The 16,780-nt window shown below is 38.0% G+C and overlaps 1 protein-coding gene across 1 annotated transcript in view; it reads left to right on the top strand.

Annotated features, from left to right (window-relative positions):
• Positions 1-6,284: 6,284 nt before the first annotated feature.
• IQCM (IQ motif containing M) overlaps positions 6,285-16,780 on the top strand; it is a 121,960-nt gene continuing 111,464 nt past the window's right edge. Inside the window, 1 exon segment of the mRNA XM_049815576.1 lies at positions 6,285-6,419. Within this exon segment, the coding sequence (XP_049671533.1) occupies positions 6,285-6,419 (135 nt within the window).

The following is a 16,780-nucleotide window of genomic DNA, read 5'->3' as shown; positions in this document are numbered from 1 at the left end:
GTTTCTCATGTTTTGGCTTAGTATAGAGACAGATCTCTCTGTGTATGTGTCTGTGTGGGGGTGTATGTATATGTGTATGTACGTGTCTGTATGTGTATATTTAAGACTTGAAAAATGCTAAGCCCGAATCCAAAAATCATTCATGTTAATATCTTTTGGCTTTATATCCATCATTATTTGGAATGTGATTAAATCTCATTTACTTCACTGGGCCCAAAGCATGTGTTTAAAGTCAAGCATGTGCTTAAGTGTTTTCCTGAATAAGGATGCTTTCCTGAATGAGAATTTAGAATGAATGCACTCCATGTGAACAGGGAACACCTTTTTCCATGTAATTGTTCAGTGTCATACCAAAGTCTGAGCTTCTGTTAATGTATTTTCTTTCTAGTTAATGTGGAAAGAAATATTAGATCACATGGATTGAATTCCTTTTTTAACTGCATATTTTTTCTGTAGTTATAGCACATTATATTACTGTTAGAGCAAACGTCTAATTCAGGGCTGCAAAGGAATAGAGAAATATTCTTTAAAATGGACTAGCATCTCATCATTGGTCTATGAATTTATTAACTGACATGAATATTAGAGATTTGGTTCAGAGGGCTTGTTGTCTACCTTTGGTTATTTTCTGCATAAGCCTCTTTCATTTGTGACCTGTGCAGTCATTTATAAAACATTAAAGGTAATATATAGCAAAGTCAGTGAAGTAGTGTTGGTTTTGATTTTTTGGTTTGTTTGTTTATTGTTTTTTGGGTTTTTTTTTAATGCATTTTTTAAAGGTAATGTGTTTGTACTGTATTGCTACTTAGATAAATGGCTGTTTAGGATTAACTTGTTGTTTGTCTCTGATTAACAATGGCTGTCATTTTTTAAAAATGAAAACAAATATTTGTGGCATGAAATATGATGTATTTATGGCTGAAGCCCAGCATCCAGTTTTAACTTGCTAATATTTTTGTGGTGGTGATCCAAAAAAATTGACAATGTATTGACTCTCTGTTATAGTAATGCAATTTGTGATGTTAAAAAAATCTAATATCAGTTATCAAAATTTAGAAGGTATTTAAGAATACACATTGTTTCTAGGAGTCTCTCTGTAATATTTTTTTTTAAGATTGTATGTAAATTTTTTATTGTGAACATTTATTTTCCTGAAAATGCATTTGAGATTGTAACTACTTGCACCAATAGAATATTTCCCCTCATTAAAAAAAAAAAAAAAAAAAAAAAAAGGTCATCTGTGAGTCTGTCATATTTCTCTTCAAAAATCCCAGTGTATCCTTTGCAAAATTCAGGGTATCTTAAAGTCTACAATGAAATTCTAATATTGTAGTCTTGAAAAATATTGAAAAGCACACTGATTGGAGCCAGACTCTGCAAAATAGTAGTCCAGTGAATCTCAGTCTGTGTTTATATAAGGAATTCTAGTTTGTACCTCATTTAGAAAAGAAACAAACAAAATGATTGAGAAGTGATTGCGGTTTAGATCTATACATTAGATTGAGGTTTAGGATTTCAAGTTGTCTTGAATTTGTCTTACTTTTATTTTAGAATTTGTCTTGTTAGTTTTCAGCATGATTACTTCTGTAATCTAATTCATTCCCCCACAGTCATTTTCTGGAATGTTGATAGAGTATTTCATGATACAGAGCAATCTTAGTTACCTTGGAGGTACCAGGTTCCCAGTGCAGCAGAATGGTACAATATTCTGAAGAGTGCAAGTTGCCTTTCAGGAGTTAAAAAATTATGATGCTCCTTTTAAGAGTGTCCATATGCTTTCAAATCCAGTTCAAAAGACTATTATAAATTTTGAGCGCAATGAGAACTGCAATGCTTTCATTTTTACATTTTTCTTTTAGGTTTGGCATTTCCCCAATTTGCCTGATAGCTAGCATTCTGACATATATGTGTGTTCAAGTGCTTTCAAGTCCAATTAATGCACAGAGTGCAAAACGTAACTCCTGTACCTTTCAGCAATTGTGGGAGTTACTTATGGCATCAGATGAACAGAAAAAAAGTTTAAGGAGATACTGTGGGTTTTTTTCATGTCTTTATAGAGCATCCACCATAATTCTCTCTGATATTTTTGGGAACTACTGTAACAGATGTTGTAAAAATAGATAAAATGAAAAATAATATTTTTTGGTAATGTAAAAAGATTTAATTTAAAATTTAAGAACCTTAAAATAGACTATTCTGCTGATTACATTGTTTAGTGGCCCACCAAACTAGCTGAGTAGCTCTGTCAGTATCTTGACAAAAGTTAGAGGTTGTTACACAAAAGTAGACGTTATCTATTCACTCAGCTAGAAGAACTGAGTTCTGTGTAACTGCTTTTGCAAATGCTAGGTTTTTACCCCATGGCAGCTAATCTTCTCAGGCTTTCTTTACAGTGGGTGGAGTAGATGGGCTCCTGGAGAAGGAAATTGGAAGAATCCTCTCTCAATCTCCCTCTGGAGGACCTGACATCTCTTTACTACAGAGGAAACTTAGGAGATTTGCCTCCTTAGGTGAACCTTAGCCCTTTGGAACCCCTTTCAGGAATGACAAACATCTGCGTGATAGATTGCATTTTTTGCCATGATGTGCAAGGCTTTGGCAGCCATTAATTCCATTACTACTTCTGCTGGTTATTTTCCACTGCAATTGCTTATTGCTGTTTTCTATTTATATTCTGCTCATTTCGCTGGAGTGCAAGGTTATACCCAGAACATTCAGCATCTCTGCAAGTCTATTCTTTGTGGAGATACTAGGGACAGCATTTGATGTTAATCGGAAATGTGCAGAGAGGGCTTGTTCCAGAGTCTACTGAGTCAGGAGAAAGATTTTAGTGGAGTTCTATGTATTTTGGATCAGGCTGATGGTTCTGAAATTTCACCCTGAAAAATACTGGTCATATATTTCATTATATTTGAACATCAAAATTTAAGGTAATTGAGAGTTTTAAAAATAGGACTTAGTGTTGCTGTATATATGAAATGTATTAACTCTAACTTTTTATAGTTGTTTGCTATTATATGAATGTAATTTATTGTGCCTGCAGCAACCTGAGGACATGCTGGAAAATTAGATGATTCATTTCAAGTGTTTTATCCTAGTGAGCAAAATTTTAATCAGTCAGTTTTCTAATCCCAGCTCTGTTATTGGCACACTCTGTAAACTTGGCAAGGTCACAGAAGGACTCCATTGTAGACACAGTGTTGCATCTCAGCTAAATCATTACTGCATATGTTTTCATTTATCTGCATTATAGAATTTTTAAAGAAATAGAACTGTAGAAAGGTGCTCCTCTGATGAGCTATGCTAAAGATAAAATAATAACATAAATTATGAGGAATATAAGATTTATCTTGAGCTATGGTTGCTATTTCCTATGCAAAATTTTTACAACTTCACCTTAAAAAACTCCCTCTAACTTAGTAGAAAAGAAAGTAAAAAACTTCATAACACATGGACTACTGTCTTGTCACTCTTAGAAGTTTATCACTATATTGTTCATTGAGCATTGTGAATTGCACCACACAGTGAACAGGAACTGTATTATCAGTTTGCTGTACCTCAAAGCTTGCTGTTAGCTTTTATCAAGAAGATGCCACTTTTGACGATGTGGATGTTAATTCAGAAATATAAAGTAGTTCGGTATCCAGAAATATAAAGTAGTTCGGTATCCAAAAATTAGTTGAGTACATATAAAAAAATAATGCTAGCGATCGTGTAGAAGATATTCTAATTGCTTTAATTATCAGGCAGTAAATAAACAAGAATGGTCACGTTGGAGTAAAATTTTCAAAAGTATCCAATGTCCTAACTTTAAAGGAAATAAAGAAGCCTAACATCCATTGAAAGCAAATAGAATTAGGCTCCAAAACTCATAATTGACATCTGAAAATGTGACATAGACTCCAAGGAATGTTAAAAAGTTTTACCCACAGATGACCGTGAAAAACACAAGCTCTTCGGAATGATAGGCTGACACATCCCAACATTATATTGAGAGTGGGATCATGAAACATGTTATATGCTGCATTTTTGGAAGTAAGGGTTAAATTTCTTTACCAGGCAAATATGAATTTTTCCTTGGCTATCAGAAAGCAGAAGGCATTTCAGATTAACTGCCACATAAAACAAAACCAAAACAACCCAAACCAGTGGATATTATTAGCAAACTACAGAAGAAGAGAGTAGGAGCCGTGAAACAAAAGAGGTATAAAAGGAATGTCATTTTACAAAGACTCAGAAATGTTTGGTAGGTCATTAAATTAGGTAAATGTGTAAGCATGTTTTTACAGAATTTGAGTGAGAAAGGCACAGGTAAATTAATTCTAAGCAGGGAGGGAGATAAGGATTACATATATTGTAATACATATGTGTATTTTACATACATATGAGTATATAAACGTATGGCTCTTATAACCATAAAAATCAGACTAGGGTCAAAAAAAATTTCCTTAAGTCATACATCTTGCAGGTCTTTCCAAATAGCAGTTTGTATTAAAGCAATTCAATTGATCAGTAAGTTGAAACATCTTCAGCTTTGAATATTGTCTAATGGTATGCTGTTTTTCTGTTCTCTAATTTTCAAAAGTTTTAAACAACATTGCTCTCAAGCCCCTCTTTTGCTTTTGTACTGCATCACATATACTGCCATTGCAGTCTGTTGTGTTCAGTTGATCTACATTCGTTTAAAACAAGGTGGCAAACTCTGATTGCTGGCTGTCCCATGCTGGCGATACCACTTTACTTCTGTAGAAATGATGAAACCTGGCAAATAGGCAACAGCCATTAAGAAAACTGTGGAATGTATCACAATTAAGATGCCAGCAATACTGACCCCTTCTCATGCGATTATTTATTCAAGCAGTAATTTTTGAAGGACAGATACTGATGACTAACTATAATTATGCTGGCCTAAATGTTCCCATTTTCTCATTTTGCTGTTGCGATACACACCCATTTAGAGATTATCATCTTGCTATTATTTTGTGAGATAGTTTGAACAATAGACTTGTGGGAAAAGGTATAAACTACAGCTGAGAGTAATTTCAAAATAACTACCTTTTATGATACATATTAGCTTCTTAAATCCCATGCTGGACTTCAAGAGCTGCAAAACAAAACAAAAATCTCTTAGGGCATCTGAACCACAAAAAATACTCAGAGATCGGGAAAACTAATGAGAATCCAGCAGCATGAGAATGAATGTTTTCTGATAGAAATGGCTTCATTCTAAGAAATAACACAGAAATTGTGAAAAATGGGGAAGATAAATTCAAAAACTTATAGAAGCCACAAATTCATACAGCATGTTGGCAGCTGGGTGGAATAACTGGCCTTATCTCTTCTCTTTCAGTGCTCTTTCACAGTATTCTTGGTGCTTTAGTTTAGAGAAAATTAAATACCAGATTTTGGAGATGTTGAAACCATTGAGCTAGTTCTTGTTCTGCCTTATCACCTATTTATAATGCTATAATCTGTAGGAGTCTGCTTACACATTTTAGTAGTGGAAATCTTTGTACAGACATATATGAGAACCCAGAATGGAAGATTAAATCAGTTTAGTGTAGCCAGGCTCTCTAGCACATCCCAATGTGAATATGTGCGTATGAATATTCCCTTTGGCTTTCCATACAGACAACATGCAAAGTTAATTAGCGTACATACACTAGCCATTTCTTTCAAATTCAGGTGCCTAAAGGCATACTCTGGTACGCCCTGACAGGTCAGTGGAGAAGCCAGCCATTGTGATTTTTTTGAGCATAAAACAGCCTTGATGCAAACAAATTACCCTTTTATACAACTGCCCTGTTAGTTTTCCCTCTTCGCCTGCATCTGGCAACATCACAGTGACTAGGTTTTTATTGTTTTTGTTAGCAGCATGGGACTGAATAGTCAGGTTCCCACCCTGGGCATGGGGAGGGCCTTGGTGTTAGCTCTGGTGACCTGTTTTGAGTGGTGGCGTGCAAATATGTTTTCTTTATAGCAGCTCCAGAACTGTCTGGCCTTACCTGCCTGGGCTTTCTGCAGCATAAGAAGTTTGCTCTGTCCCATGCTGAGCAAAAAACTCATCCATCCACTGCAGCACTCTTACAGCTTGCGCCTTAACCGAGCGTGCTGAGACTTTGCTGACCTTAGTCTCGTGCTTGGCAAAGTTGCCCGCTGTACCAGGCCATGCGTGTCTCCTGGCCAGGCTATTTACTGCTGTTCCCAAGCGTGGTGTGCTTTTTTGTTTGGTTGGTTTGGTTTGTTTTTTACTTTTAATTAAACTATTTCTTCTTTCTACTAACATGAGCATTCATCCCAGCAGCCTTGGGGGACAGCCCTTGCTGGTTGTGGCTGCTGGTGGGCTGGGCTTGGCCATGGGACAGGGCTGGGCAGCTCCCAGTCGCGCCAGTCCTCTTCCAGGGAGTCTGGTTGCTTCAGTGAGTTGTAACGCTCCCTGCAGGCAGGTGAAGCCTCACAGGACAACGCTGGAGGACTCCGAGGGGGTTAAGGGAGCCAGATCTGATGTGGCCTAGTCTCTTTTGCAAGTAAGGATGAAATTGGGTGGGTACTGTACTCGGTTTCCTCTGGCAAGTGAGGCTGGTTGCACCAATACATCAGCGGAGTGGAAGATGGGTAGACAAAGACGTGACTGCAAAGTTAGAAATACTGCAACATGAACAGTAAAGGTACACTATGCTATTTTGTATAAGGGAAGCTTTGTGTAGAGAAAGCATATATATACTCAATGATTCTTCCATTTTGAAATACTTCTTGTTAGAGTTGTGAAAAATCTCAGTAAAATTAACTATGCCTAGTTATTTACAGGATACTGGAAATGTAGGCGATTACAAGAGAGGAGAAGAGGCAGGCCTTTTTAGAGACTCCAGACTTCTGTTGTGGTTGGCTAAGATATGACTACCAAGTGCGATTACTCTGAGAAAGTGTTCAGCAGAGCAAGTAAGGATCCCTTGTGCGTGACAGGAGGGCTAATTAGCCGACATCAATATGTAGCTGCGCACTTATGTCCTTTTTTAATTCAGCAAGGGAGTTAGGTCTCTGTGGAAAAATAGACCCTATCCCTGATCATCAGCCAGGCCAGGAAAAATTGTTTCTGTTTCTTGTACAGGCAGATTGAAGTTGGGAGATAGGTTATGTAAGCAAAAAAGGACATCTTCAGATCTTCAGGAACTTATTTTCCACTTAAGGGCGAAAGCAGAAAAGACTGACTCCTGGGCTTGTCTCTAATGCACTTGATGCACCAGCCCTATGTCAGCCTCTATTTAAAAACATAATCTGGCCTCCAAATACACAGAAAATAGTGCTGGTGTATTATCCATATAAATATTTTTGAATGTTTTCTTTTTAATGGCTAAGATAAACCATCAGAAATATAATGCCTGGCAATATTTTACTGGGTTTTATCATGTTGCTGTCTTTCATTTCAACCATAAGCATCTATTTGCCTGTCCTCTTAATTAAAAAGGTTGAAAAATATAGCAGGTGTGTAAATTGGAATGAATTTATGAAACATTTATTCTGGCAGATAGTTCAGTAATACTTGAATCCTCACAAAGGCGGAAACAGAGTGATGCTAAGGAAACTACCATTCTGGTGTAATCAGGGATTTCCGTTTTCCCAGGAAAATAGTGGATGTTAAAAAAAATATCTCCCTGGGGTTCTGCTGAGCTCTAAGGAACTTCAAGTATGTCATATGACCTGGCCCAAAGTGTTTTCACATTTCTTACCAGTGACAATTCTGCAGCTAGTCATGGCCACTTGTTCCATTATCTAATGGGGCTTATAAAATTCTCTAAATATTGAACTTGCATTTATCTTGTTCATGCCAATCTCATGGACTTTCTCCTTGCTTTTCTTAGATCATGAAGGAATTCGATCTATGTCCTACTCATAACCTTGTTTTATATTTAAAAAAATCAGGAGTGCTTTGCTGCTTTGGTATGGTGGAGATCTCCTCATCATTAGTGAACAACGTGAAGGACATCGGTTCTCAGGTCTCTCCTAGAACTTCCAGAACAAATATTCTGGAAGTAGAGTGGCTATAGAGCTTTTGAGATAGGCAGTTTTAGTCAGAATTCAATTTAAGAATTTCTGGAGTATTTTAAGTAATGCTCATTACCTTGTTGAACACAGTGTCTAAATAATATTAAAATTAATTAAGTGTCTAATAATATTAAAAAATGCATGTGTAAGGTTATATTACCATGTCTTGTTCTTACTTTCTTGAGTTAATGTATCTACTTTACTAAGCCTTTTGTGATGCGTTAACCCTGGCTGAACACCAGGTGCCCACCAAAGCCGTTCTATCACTCCCCCATCCTCAGCTGGACAGGGGAGAGAAAATATAACAAAAGGCTTGCGGGTCGAGATAAGGACAGGAGAGATCATTCACTATTACCGTCACGGGCAAAACAGACTCAATTTGCAAAACATACTCAATTTATTACAAATCAACCAGAGCAAGGTAATGAGAAGTAAAATGAAATCTCAGAACACCTTCCCACCACCCCTCTGTTCTTCCCAGGCACAACTACCCTCCCGGATTTCACCACCAAGCCCCCCCAGCGGCACAGGGGGACAGGGATGGGGTTTATGGTCATCACACGTTATTTTCTGCCGCTTCACCTCCTCAGGACGAGGGCTGATCACACTCTTCCCCTGCTCCAGCGTGGGGTCCCACCCACGGGAGACAGTCCTCCACGAACTCCTCCAACGTGGGCCATTCCCACGGGCTGCAGTTCTTCACGAACTGCTCCAGCGTGGGTCCATTCCACGGCGTGCAGTCCTTCAGGAGCACACTGCTCCAGTGTGGGATCCCCACGGGGTCACAAGTCCTGCCAGAAAACCTGCTCCGTGGGCTCCTCTCTCCACAGATCCGCAGGTCCTGCCAGGAGCCTGCTCCAGCGTGGGGTTCCCACGGGGTCACAGCCTCCTTCGGGAACCCACCTGCTCCGGCGTGGGGTCCTCCACGGGCTACAGGTGGAGATCTGCTCCACCGTGGACCTCCCTGGACTGCAGGGGGACAGCCTGCCTCACCAGGGTCTTCACCACGGGCTGCAGGGGAATCTTCGCTCCGGCGCCTGGAGCATCTCCTCCCCCTCCTTCTTCACTGACCTTGGTGTCCGCAGGCTTGTTTCTCTTACATGTTCTCACTCCTCACTCCGGCGGCAGTTTCTCTCCGTCCCAACTTTTTTTCCTTCTTAAAAATGTTATCACAGAGGCGTTACCACTATCACTGATTGGCTCGGCCTTGGCCGGCGGCGGGTCCGTCTCAGAGCCGGCTGGTATGGGCTCGCTCTCTCTCGAACACAGGGGAAGCTTCCAGCAGTTTCTTACAGAAGCCACCCCTGTAACCACCCCCCCCCCCCCCGCTACCAAAACCTTGCCAAACAAAACCAATACACCTTTCATTAAGGTTTTTTTCCCACATATGTAGTAATGTTTTTGGTTTGTTGCCTTTTTTTTTCCTTCTTCTATTTTTTATCTGTTAAATGTAAAATCCCAAATAAATGCCTAGGTCCAACTAATAGTGGAATAGCTGCATCTCTTTGAAAGCCCTGTGAAACCAGCTCCCTAGCAAAACAAAAGCATACACTATCATCACCCAGTGATTTGCCTTTTCTAGTCTGTTTTTACCTGTGTCTTCTGTCGTTCTAAAAAAAATCTCTGATTTTAAAGAATTCTTCAAAAGTTGATATATTTTGTGGAAACTGAAATGAATCAGTGATCCATTTGAATAAATACTATATTGTCACACATTTGCTATGTAATTTATCCAGTGATTCATCAGTTTAGCTTTCAATATACATAATACTGATAAGATTTAGTAGATCATATATTTGCTTCAAAAGATGTATTAGATTTGGTAGGTCCTGACTTCAATTCAACATAAGATGACTTTCTCTGTCTTATGAGGATATATGTGATTTCCAAAAGCAATGTATCTGTTTTTGAAAAATCCTCCACTGAAAAGGGAAAAAATTAGTTTATTGTAAGGAATGAAACATTCATTTTAGGAATCTGAATATAGAAATTACCTACATTTATATTAAAATTTCATAGCAAAGCAATATACTGTGCATGTCTTCATGTTTCATATACTGAAAGTAATATTTTGATCATGATAACTTCACTGCAAGTATTGCTGAGTTCTGAACTGAAAAGCAGTTTGCTCTGTAGAATAGAAAAATCAATTTAGCATAAGGTGATCTCATTATACTCTATTTATCCAAGATTACAACAATTTAGAAGAAGATTGAGAGTGAAAGTAATTGTTCTTTTATTAATCCAAGTAGCTTTTAAAAAAAAATCTACTGATTAGGAAGCTCTGCTTGAATTCTAACTTGAATCTCCCAGGACTTATTCCAGGAGGTTCTGATTTCAGTGATGTGTTCTGATGATATCATAAACAACTATGGCCATACCTTCCTGAAGTCACACAAACAAGATGGACTAACAGGTTAACATGATCTGTTAGTATATTCAGTATTAATTTGCCATAGAAATGTTAATATTTTTAGATGTTCTGCAAATATATGCTCTCTTGCCAACTGGTGATTTAACAGCTGAAACTTTAGGCAATACTTTCACTTTTTAGTGATGTAGGTTTCTGATTTTAGTTTGAAAAATTAGTACAGTGCTTTGAAGATACAGCGCAATCCCCTGTGCACCAAGATTCTATTGCTGACCCTTATGGATGCCAAGTCTCTGCCTCCTATTCTTTTGCATGTAAGGGTGTAATATTTCCTGCCAAATGCAAGGAGAAAAGAGAGGAAGGACACCTACTGCCAGGAGGTCCAGACTTTCACATCACATCTCCAGCATCAATGTCCCTGAAAATGTCTTTGGACTTGAATGAGAGTTTTCTCCCCTTTTTTTTCTCCTCCCACTCCCCACAATTTGAAATCCATGATTTTCGTTTGAATCTTTCCTTAGTTACTGTATTGGTAAAAGTGAGAGGTTACAGTATACTGGACACTTAACACTTAAAATATTCATAAAATTCAGCTGAAGAAGTGATGATTATGTTTTCAACTTGCAACCACAAATGTTAGCTCACCGTTTCCGTAAAAATCAGTTGCACATGACAATTTTTAGCTCAGCTCCAGTGAATCAAATAATATAGTTGCTGAAGCAGGGTCATGCAGTCTCTATAGGCTTTTATTCATTAAACTTTTTTATCTGATAAAACCCCCTCAAAGTTCTTTGTAGACTCTCATACAAAATTCAGCCATTTAAGTAAAGAATGTCAAAGAAGGCAGAAGTCCTTATGCAGTAATTAAACTAAACATTTCCTTACATTGTGGGGATGAATGGTGGACAGAGGGTCTAAGAATAACAGGAAGATGCTGGTTTATGGGTGTAAGCCAAAAATATGCAAGGATCTCTGTAACTGAGCAAGCCCATGATTCGTGTGTCCCAGATCCCATTCCACTTTGGATTGTGACCATCCCTGCACTCTGCCTCCTTGCAGGCCCAGCTCTGTTCTGCTGTATACCAGTCTGGAAGTACACAACAACCTTTTAGGAAGCAGAACAACTTGCATATTTAGTGAAGTCAGGTGCTCTAGTTACTTTGATCTTTCTCATGCATTTTGCTTTTGATGTTGGCAGAGAAAATTTGTGGCAAACTAAGTTCTTGTATTACACCATCTAGGTATCCACCTAGTTGGTGGTTTAATAAGTGAGATGTAGAATAAATGGAGAGAAGACTTAAAAGGACTGGTAAAACGGAGTATTAGTTTAGAGTATCTTTTTGGTTCTTAGGAGATCTCAGACTGAAAAATGTGCTGCTGCCTTGCAAATAGATGTATAATATCTCTATATAATAATACCTATAATATATTATATCAAAATAGAGATAATATAAAATATATAATATATATAGTATATGGTGTATGATATTTAATATATAATATAATATGTAACATCTAATAACATATATAATAATAGCTATATAATATACAGCAATAGACATATAATAATATATATTTTATAATAATAATAATAATAGATGCCCCATCCCTGGAAGTGTTCAAGGCCAGGTTGGCTGGGGCTTTGAGCAACCTGGTCTAGTGGAAAGTGTCCCTGCCCATGGCAAGGGGGTTGGAACTAGATGATCTTTAAGGTCCCTTCCAACCCAAACCATTCTATGATTCTATAATTTTTTACGTAAGACACCAGTGCTAGGAAAGTTTCTTTTTGGTATATAAGGCCACGTCAATGTTTTATAAGGCTGTACAGAAGATCAGTGACTATGACTGATATAGCTATTGTGCTTTTTAATGTAGTACTTTAGTGCTATTTTAGATCAAGGATGAAATTCCAGTGGTGGTAGTCAATTGGACAGTGAATCCACTCCTCAAGTGTAGTATAGAACCTGCAAAGAGGCTTCTTTCAAGGAAAGTATCTTCCTATATTTTAATTAATTTTTGGTTTTTCAAATTTTCATCACAATTGGCTTTGAGACATTAAGTGGAAAGATCTTCATAAGTGAAATTGTTTCTGAATAATCCTAAATGAAAAGTTCATAATGGTTAAAACTAGAACAGATGAGTAGGAAAATAAATATTTTTAATCCTTTCTCTCTATCCTCTCCAGAACTAGCCAGAGGTCATTGTCCTGCTTCAGTATTCCATTTTCACAGAAGTGATCTCAAAAGAGGTAACCTTTCTGATGTCCTAATCATCTTTTGTTGCAGTTACTATTTTTATTTTTTTAATTTTTTTTCAGTACAAGGTGTGGAGAAAAATGAACAGTTGAGTGAAATTTGCAGAAGAGGGAAGTTTATGGGCTTTACTTGATTTGGTACTTGGGAGTATGCCTCAGAACAATGGTGTCTTTAAATGGTGTTGCGCTAAAGAAAGAGCGGAGCAAACAATGCAGGTTTCTTCAGAATGAGTCAATAGCTATTGTGACTTCATAGAGACATTTTGATTTCCAGAGAATTGGTAATAAAAGGATATGTGATGCTCCACGCTGTGTGGTAGGACAGATTCTGCAGTGTGTGGTAGAATGGTTTCTGAAGGCACCTGGTTGACCAAAAAGAGCTAGACTGGCAGAGTGTCCTTTACACATTGTTTGACAATTGGATTTTAAGATATCTACATGTCCCTGGCTGTGCTAACAAGCTGTTTATAGTTAACGATTTCTACTTCCTTTAACAAAATGCTTAGTAAGTCTCCTGCTTGGAGATTTAAAGTAGCTAATTGACTGTCATTGTGGGGGATTTCTCTATTGATAAGGTATGCTATCATAACTTCTGATATCGTTCACAGAGTGGTGAAAGTAATATTACTTCAAATATTTGTTGAACTGATCTGTAATCTCAAGTTCACACTTTTTTAAAATTTAATTTGTTAGAGTATTTAGGTAAACAGAGGCATTGACTTAAAATGGAGCAAACCTGCAGTATCTCAACATTGGGGTTCTGAAAAGAAGATTATTCTGCACCTCTGAATATTGAATGTCCCAGTGTAATAAAGTTCTGAGTATGCATATTGTTTCGGAAATACTTAAATTTAGGTCTTTTATGTTACGTCTTGAACTTGGTGTTTCTTTATGAAGGACTACTCTGCATATCCTTATGGCATAGAGATAAACCATCTATACACTGTCGAATGGAAACAACTGTATACATCTCTGAATAGTGATGATTTCCATCATCTCAAACCACCCTTACAAAAGTTTCAAAAGTTCTGTTTTGAAAAGTTAAACTACCGGTGCTCAGAGCTGCTACTAAAATCTCTCAAGGCTTTATTTTTTCTTCAGAATACCTTTGCTTTGCCTTTTCCTCCCTTTGTCAGCCATATCTATTATATTTGATATTGTATTTCTCCCATGCTGGACTTACTTTTTCACATTGTGTGCCTTGTTGCTAACACCATTCTATCTCAGATGTATTTGTGGTGTGATACCTATTCTGTTGTGATGTTTTCCTGCAGTACTGCTTGTTATCTTATATTTCCTTTTCTATAGATACATATATCTTTAGACTGACACCCCCCCCCGCCTCCCAATGTGATGTTTACAGCCTGGCACTTATTTTGAACGGTTGTTTATGGTAGGGAGAGTTGGGGACCAATGGCTGTAGATATCTGCACCTCATCACTTGGAAGATAAACAGAAAAGTAGAGTGGATTCATTCCACTGTTGAGATAACAGGGGAGACACCGAGATTCCTAAGTCCCCAGATATAGCCAAAGAAAAAGTGACATAGGATTTTGGAGGCCTAGAGCTCCCCCAAACATAAATCATCAGAGAGCAGAAAAATCATACCATCCTATGGCATGTACCTTCAACTGACAATTCAGTGCTCAAATCTGTGTTGCTACCTATGTTATCAATGCTATACACAGAAGGAGAGAGTTTCAGTTATTCCTTTGGAAGTTATAGTTCTTTCTAGATGCAAATGTATTTCTTCACTTCTTGCTAGTCATATCCCATAAATGAGGAAAGGCAGACAGGTTTTTGGCAATGAAAGAGAAACTTCTCTTACCTGTTAATTTTTATTTTTGGAAAGGAGCCACTTGATCCAGCTGACCTGCACAGAATTTAATATTCACCAACAATGTTTTTGACATGCAGTATTTTCATGCTGCTTTTCTTTCTCCAGCAGGTTTAGATATTTGCAGCTGACCCTATAGTTTCCTCTTTTTTCTTAGCCTTTAACATTTGCAGTTATGAGTCAACCCAATACTTTTATTTCCCAAGTGACTGCTAGAGCTAATACCATTTTGGAATCGATCTGCAACTTTGCAGAAGGTTGCATTACCATGATGTCATTGCTGTATTTTTCTGCAAGGGCCACTGAGTATTCTTATCTCTGGTCCCCTGTTAAAAACGAACAAACAGAAAACCCCAAACAAACCAAAAAGCTGAGCACAGGTCTCTTGGAACAGCAACTAAGAGAAACTTCTTTACTAAAAATATTGGTTGTTTAAATATACCAGATTAGCAAAGTCTTTCGTAAATGGTACTTAGTTGATTTTATATATATCAGGAAAAGCATGAAAAAGCCAGTGCAGACCCAACAGAAGTCAGGAGGGCTGTGGGTGATATTCAGGACTATTGTTAACATTATAACAGCTATAGAATGCTTTGCAACAGCTCCAGGGGTTGTGGCAGTGTCTGTAGCACCATTCACGTACAGATGATGAAAACAAGATAAAGAACTTCAGTCATAAAGCTTAAGTATCGAGCTTGTCTGCCCTGTGAATAGTCAGGGACTCCCCCTGCCCCAATCCTCTTTCCAGGGGGTTGGGCAAATTCCAGGCCCTTTGCCATGGAGCTCCACCTGAGCCAATCACCCAAAGAACTTCTTCAAGGGAAGAAGGGATCAATCTGCAAGATGCTCAGCCCACCTGCTACCGCTGACTCATGCTGGTCTTCTCGCAGGAGCTGCTTTTGTCCTATTTGTGCCCTTCATTTTTAGCTTGTGAGAGAAACACCTGCCACATTTGGGTGTATTTCTTTGCACCTCTGATTGTTTCTGTACTACTAAATCAAATGAAGGCCAGGATCTATTCTCTGGTCCTTGAGGTCAAATGGGACAGACAGGCCACATCCACAATCCTGGGCACTTGGCTGTAGTCTCCCCTCAGCTCATGTTTATCCGTACTGTCAAATAAAAGAGCAAGAGTCCCGTTCAAACACTGGCCTCCTTCTGGCTATGGTTTGTACTACTCCAGAAAGCTTCCTCTAAGAGAAGACATCATCTCCTGGCCTCAAAGGTGGGGCTTGGTCCTGGACCACCATTTACTTACTTATATGTAGACATTGAGGCTTTTATAGACATTCCCCTGGCTTCAAAGTGCGTGTTGAGGACCCACCTGAAAACAGTGCCAGAGCTGGGACAGGAACTCCAGGAAGGCTACCTGGTAGTCCTGTGTTAAAACAGATCTTTTCAGTCTCATACCACCTATCTGTAACACAACTTTATCTCAACAAGGAGTAGTAATGGCAAGTGAGATTTTGCCTTCCAAGAGTTTCAGGTCATATTGCTTCCAAGCAGTCTTTTAAAAAATTATTTTATTTAATTTTATTTTTAAATAAAGCCATAGAAAAATACAGCTGAAAGGACCCTCAGGAGGACTTTTGGTGCAGTATTATTCAACCTCCAAGCACCTGATCTGTGGTAGTTCATAAAGCTTCTTAAGGTGATCTACAAAATGACTCCCAAATCTGAAAACCCTGCACATACACTCATAAGCTGCTGAAATGCAAGCTCAAGTATCATCATTAAAAAAGATCGGAATGTTCCATTAAAGAACATTTTACAAAGGAGTTAGTTTATTTACCTAAAAGCTAAATACTTTTTTTTTTTTTTTTTTAAATTTTTTTCTGGAATGTGCCAGGTAAATCAGATACAAGATGACCCCTTTTTTCTCAGATCCATCATCTGCTCATTAATTACAAATATAGTTATATATCTCTAAGTATCCATCCAAAAGCAGGATCAGCTGTAGCTATACCATCCAGTATATGCTTGCCAAACCCCTAACAATGGTGCTCAGCAGATTCCCATAACAATCCATTCCAGTGTCTCCTATCTATTACATTGTTTTTCCTCATAATTAACCTATATCTACCCTACTGCAAATTCAGTGGTTTATTTCTTGTCTTGTCAGTTGTGGATAGGGTATACCCTTTACAGACAACTATGTACAAAAGCTTTTTGTTTTTCCCATTCAATCATTTTATTAACTGTCCTTGTGAAGTTAAGGCATCTTTGCGTGTATGTATGAATAAAAGTGGTTTGCTGTGAACAGGAATGGAGGGAG

This window comes from Accipiter gentilis, chromosome 12, assembly GCF_929443795.1.
Source record: "Accipiter gentilis chromosome 12, bAccGen1.1, whole genome shotgun sequence".
NCBI classification, from domain to species: domain Eukaryota; kingdom Metazoa; phylum Chordata; class Aves; order Accipitriformes; family Accipitridae; genus Astur; species Astur gentilis.
This window is presented reverse-complemented; position numbering and strand designations above follow the sequence as displayed.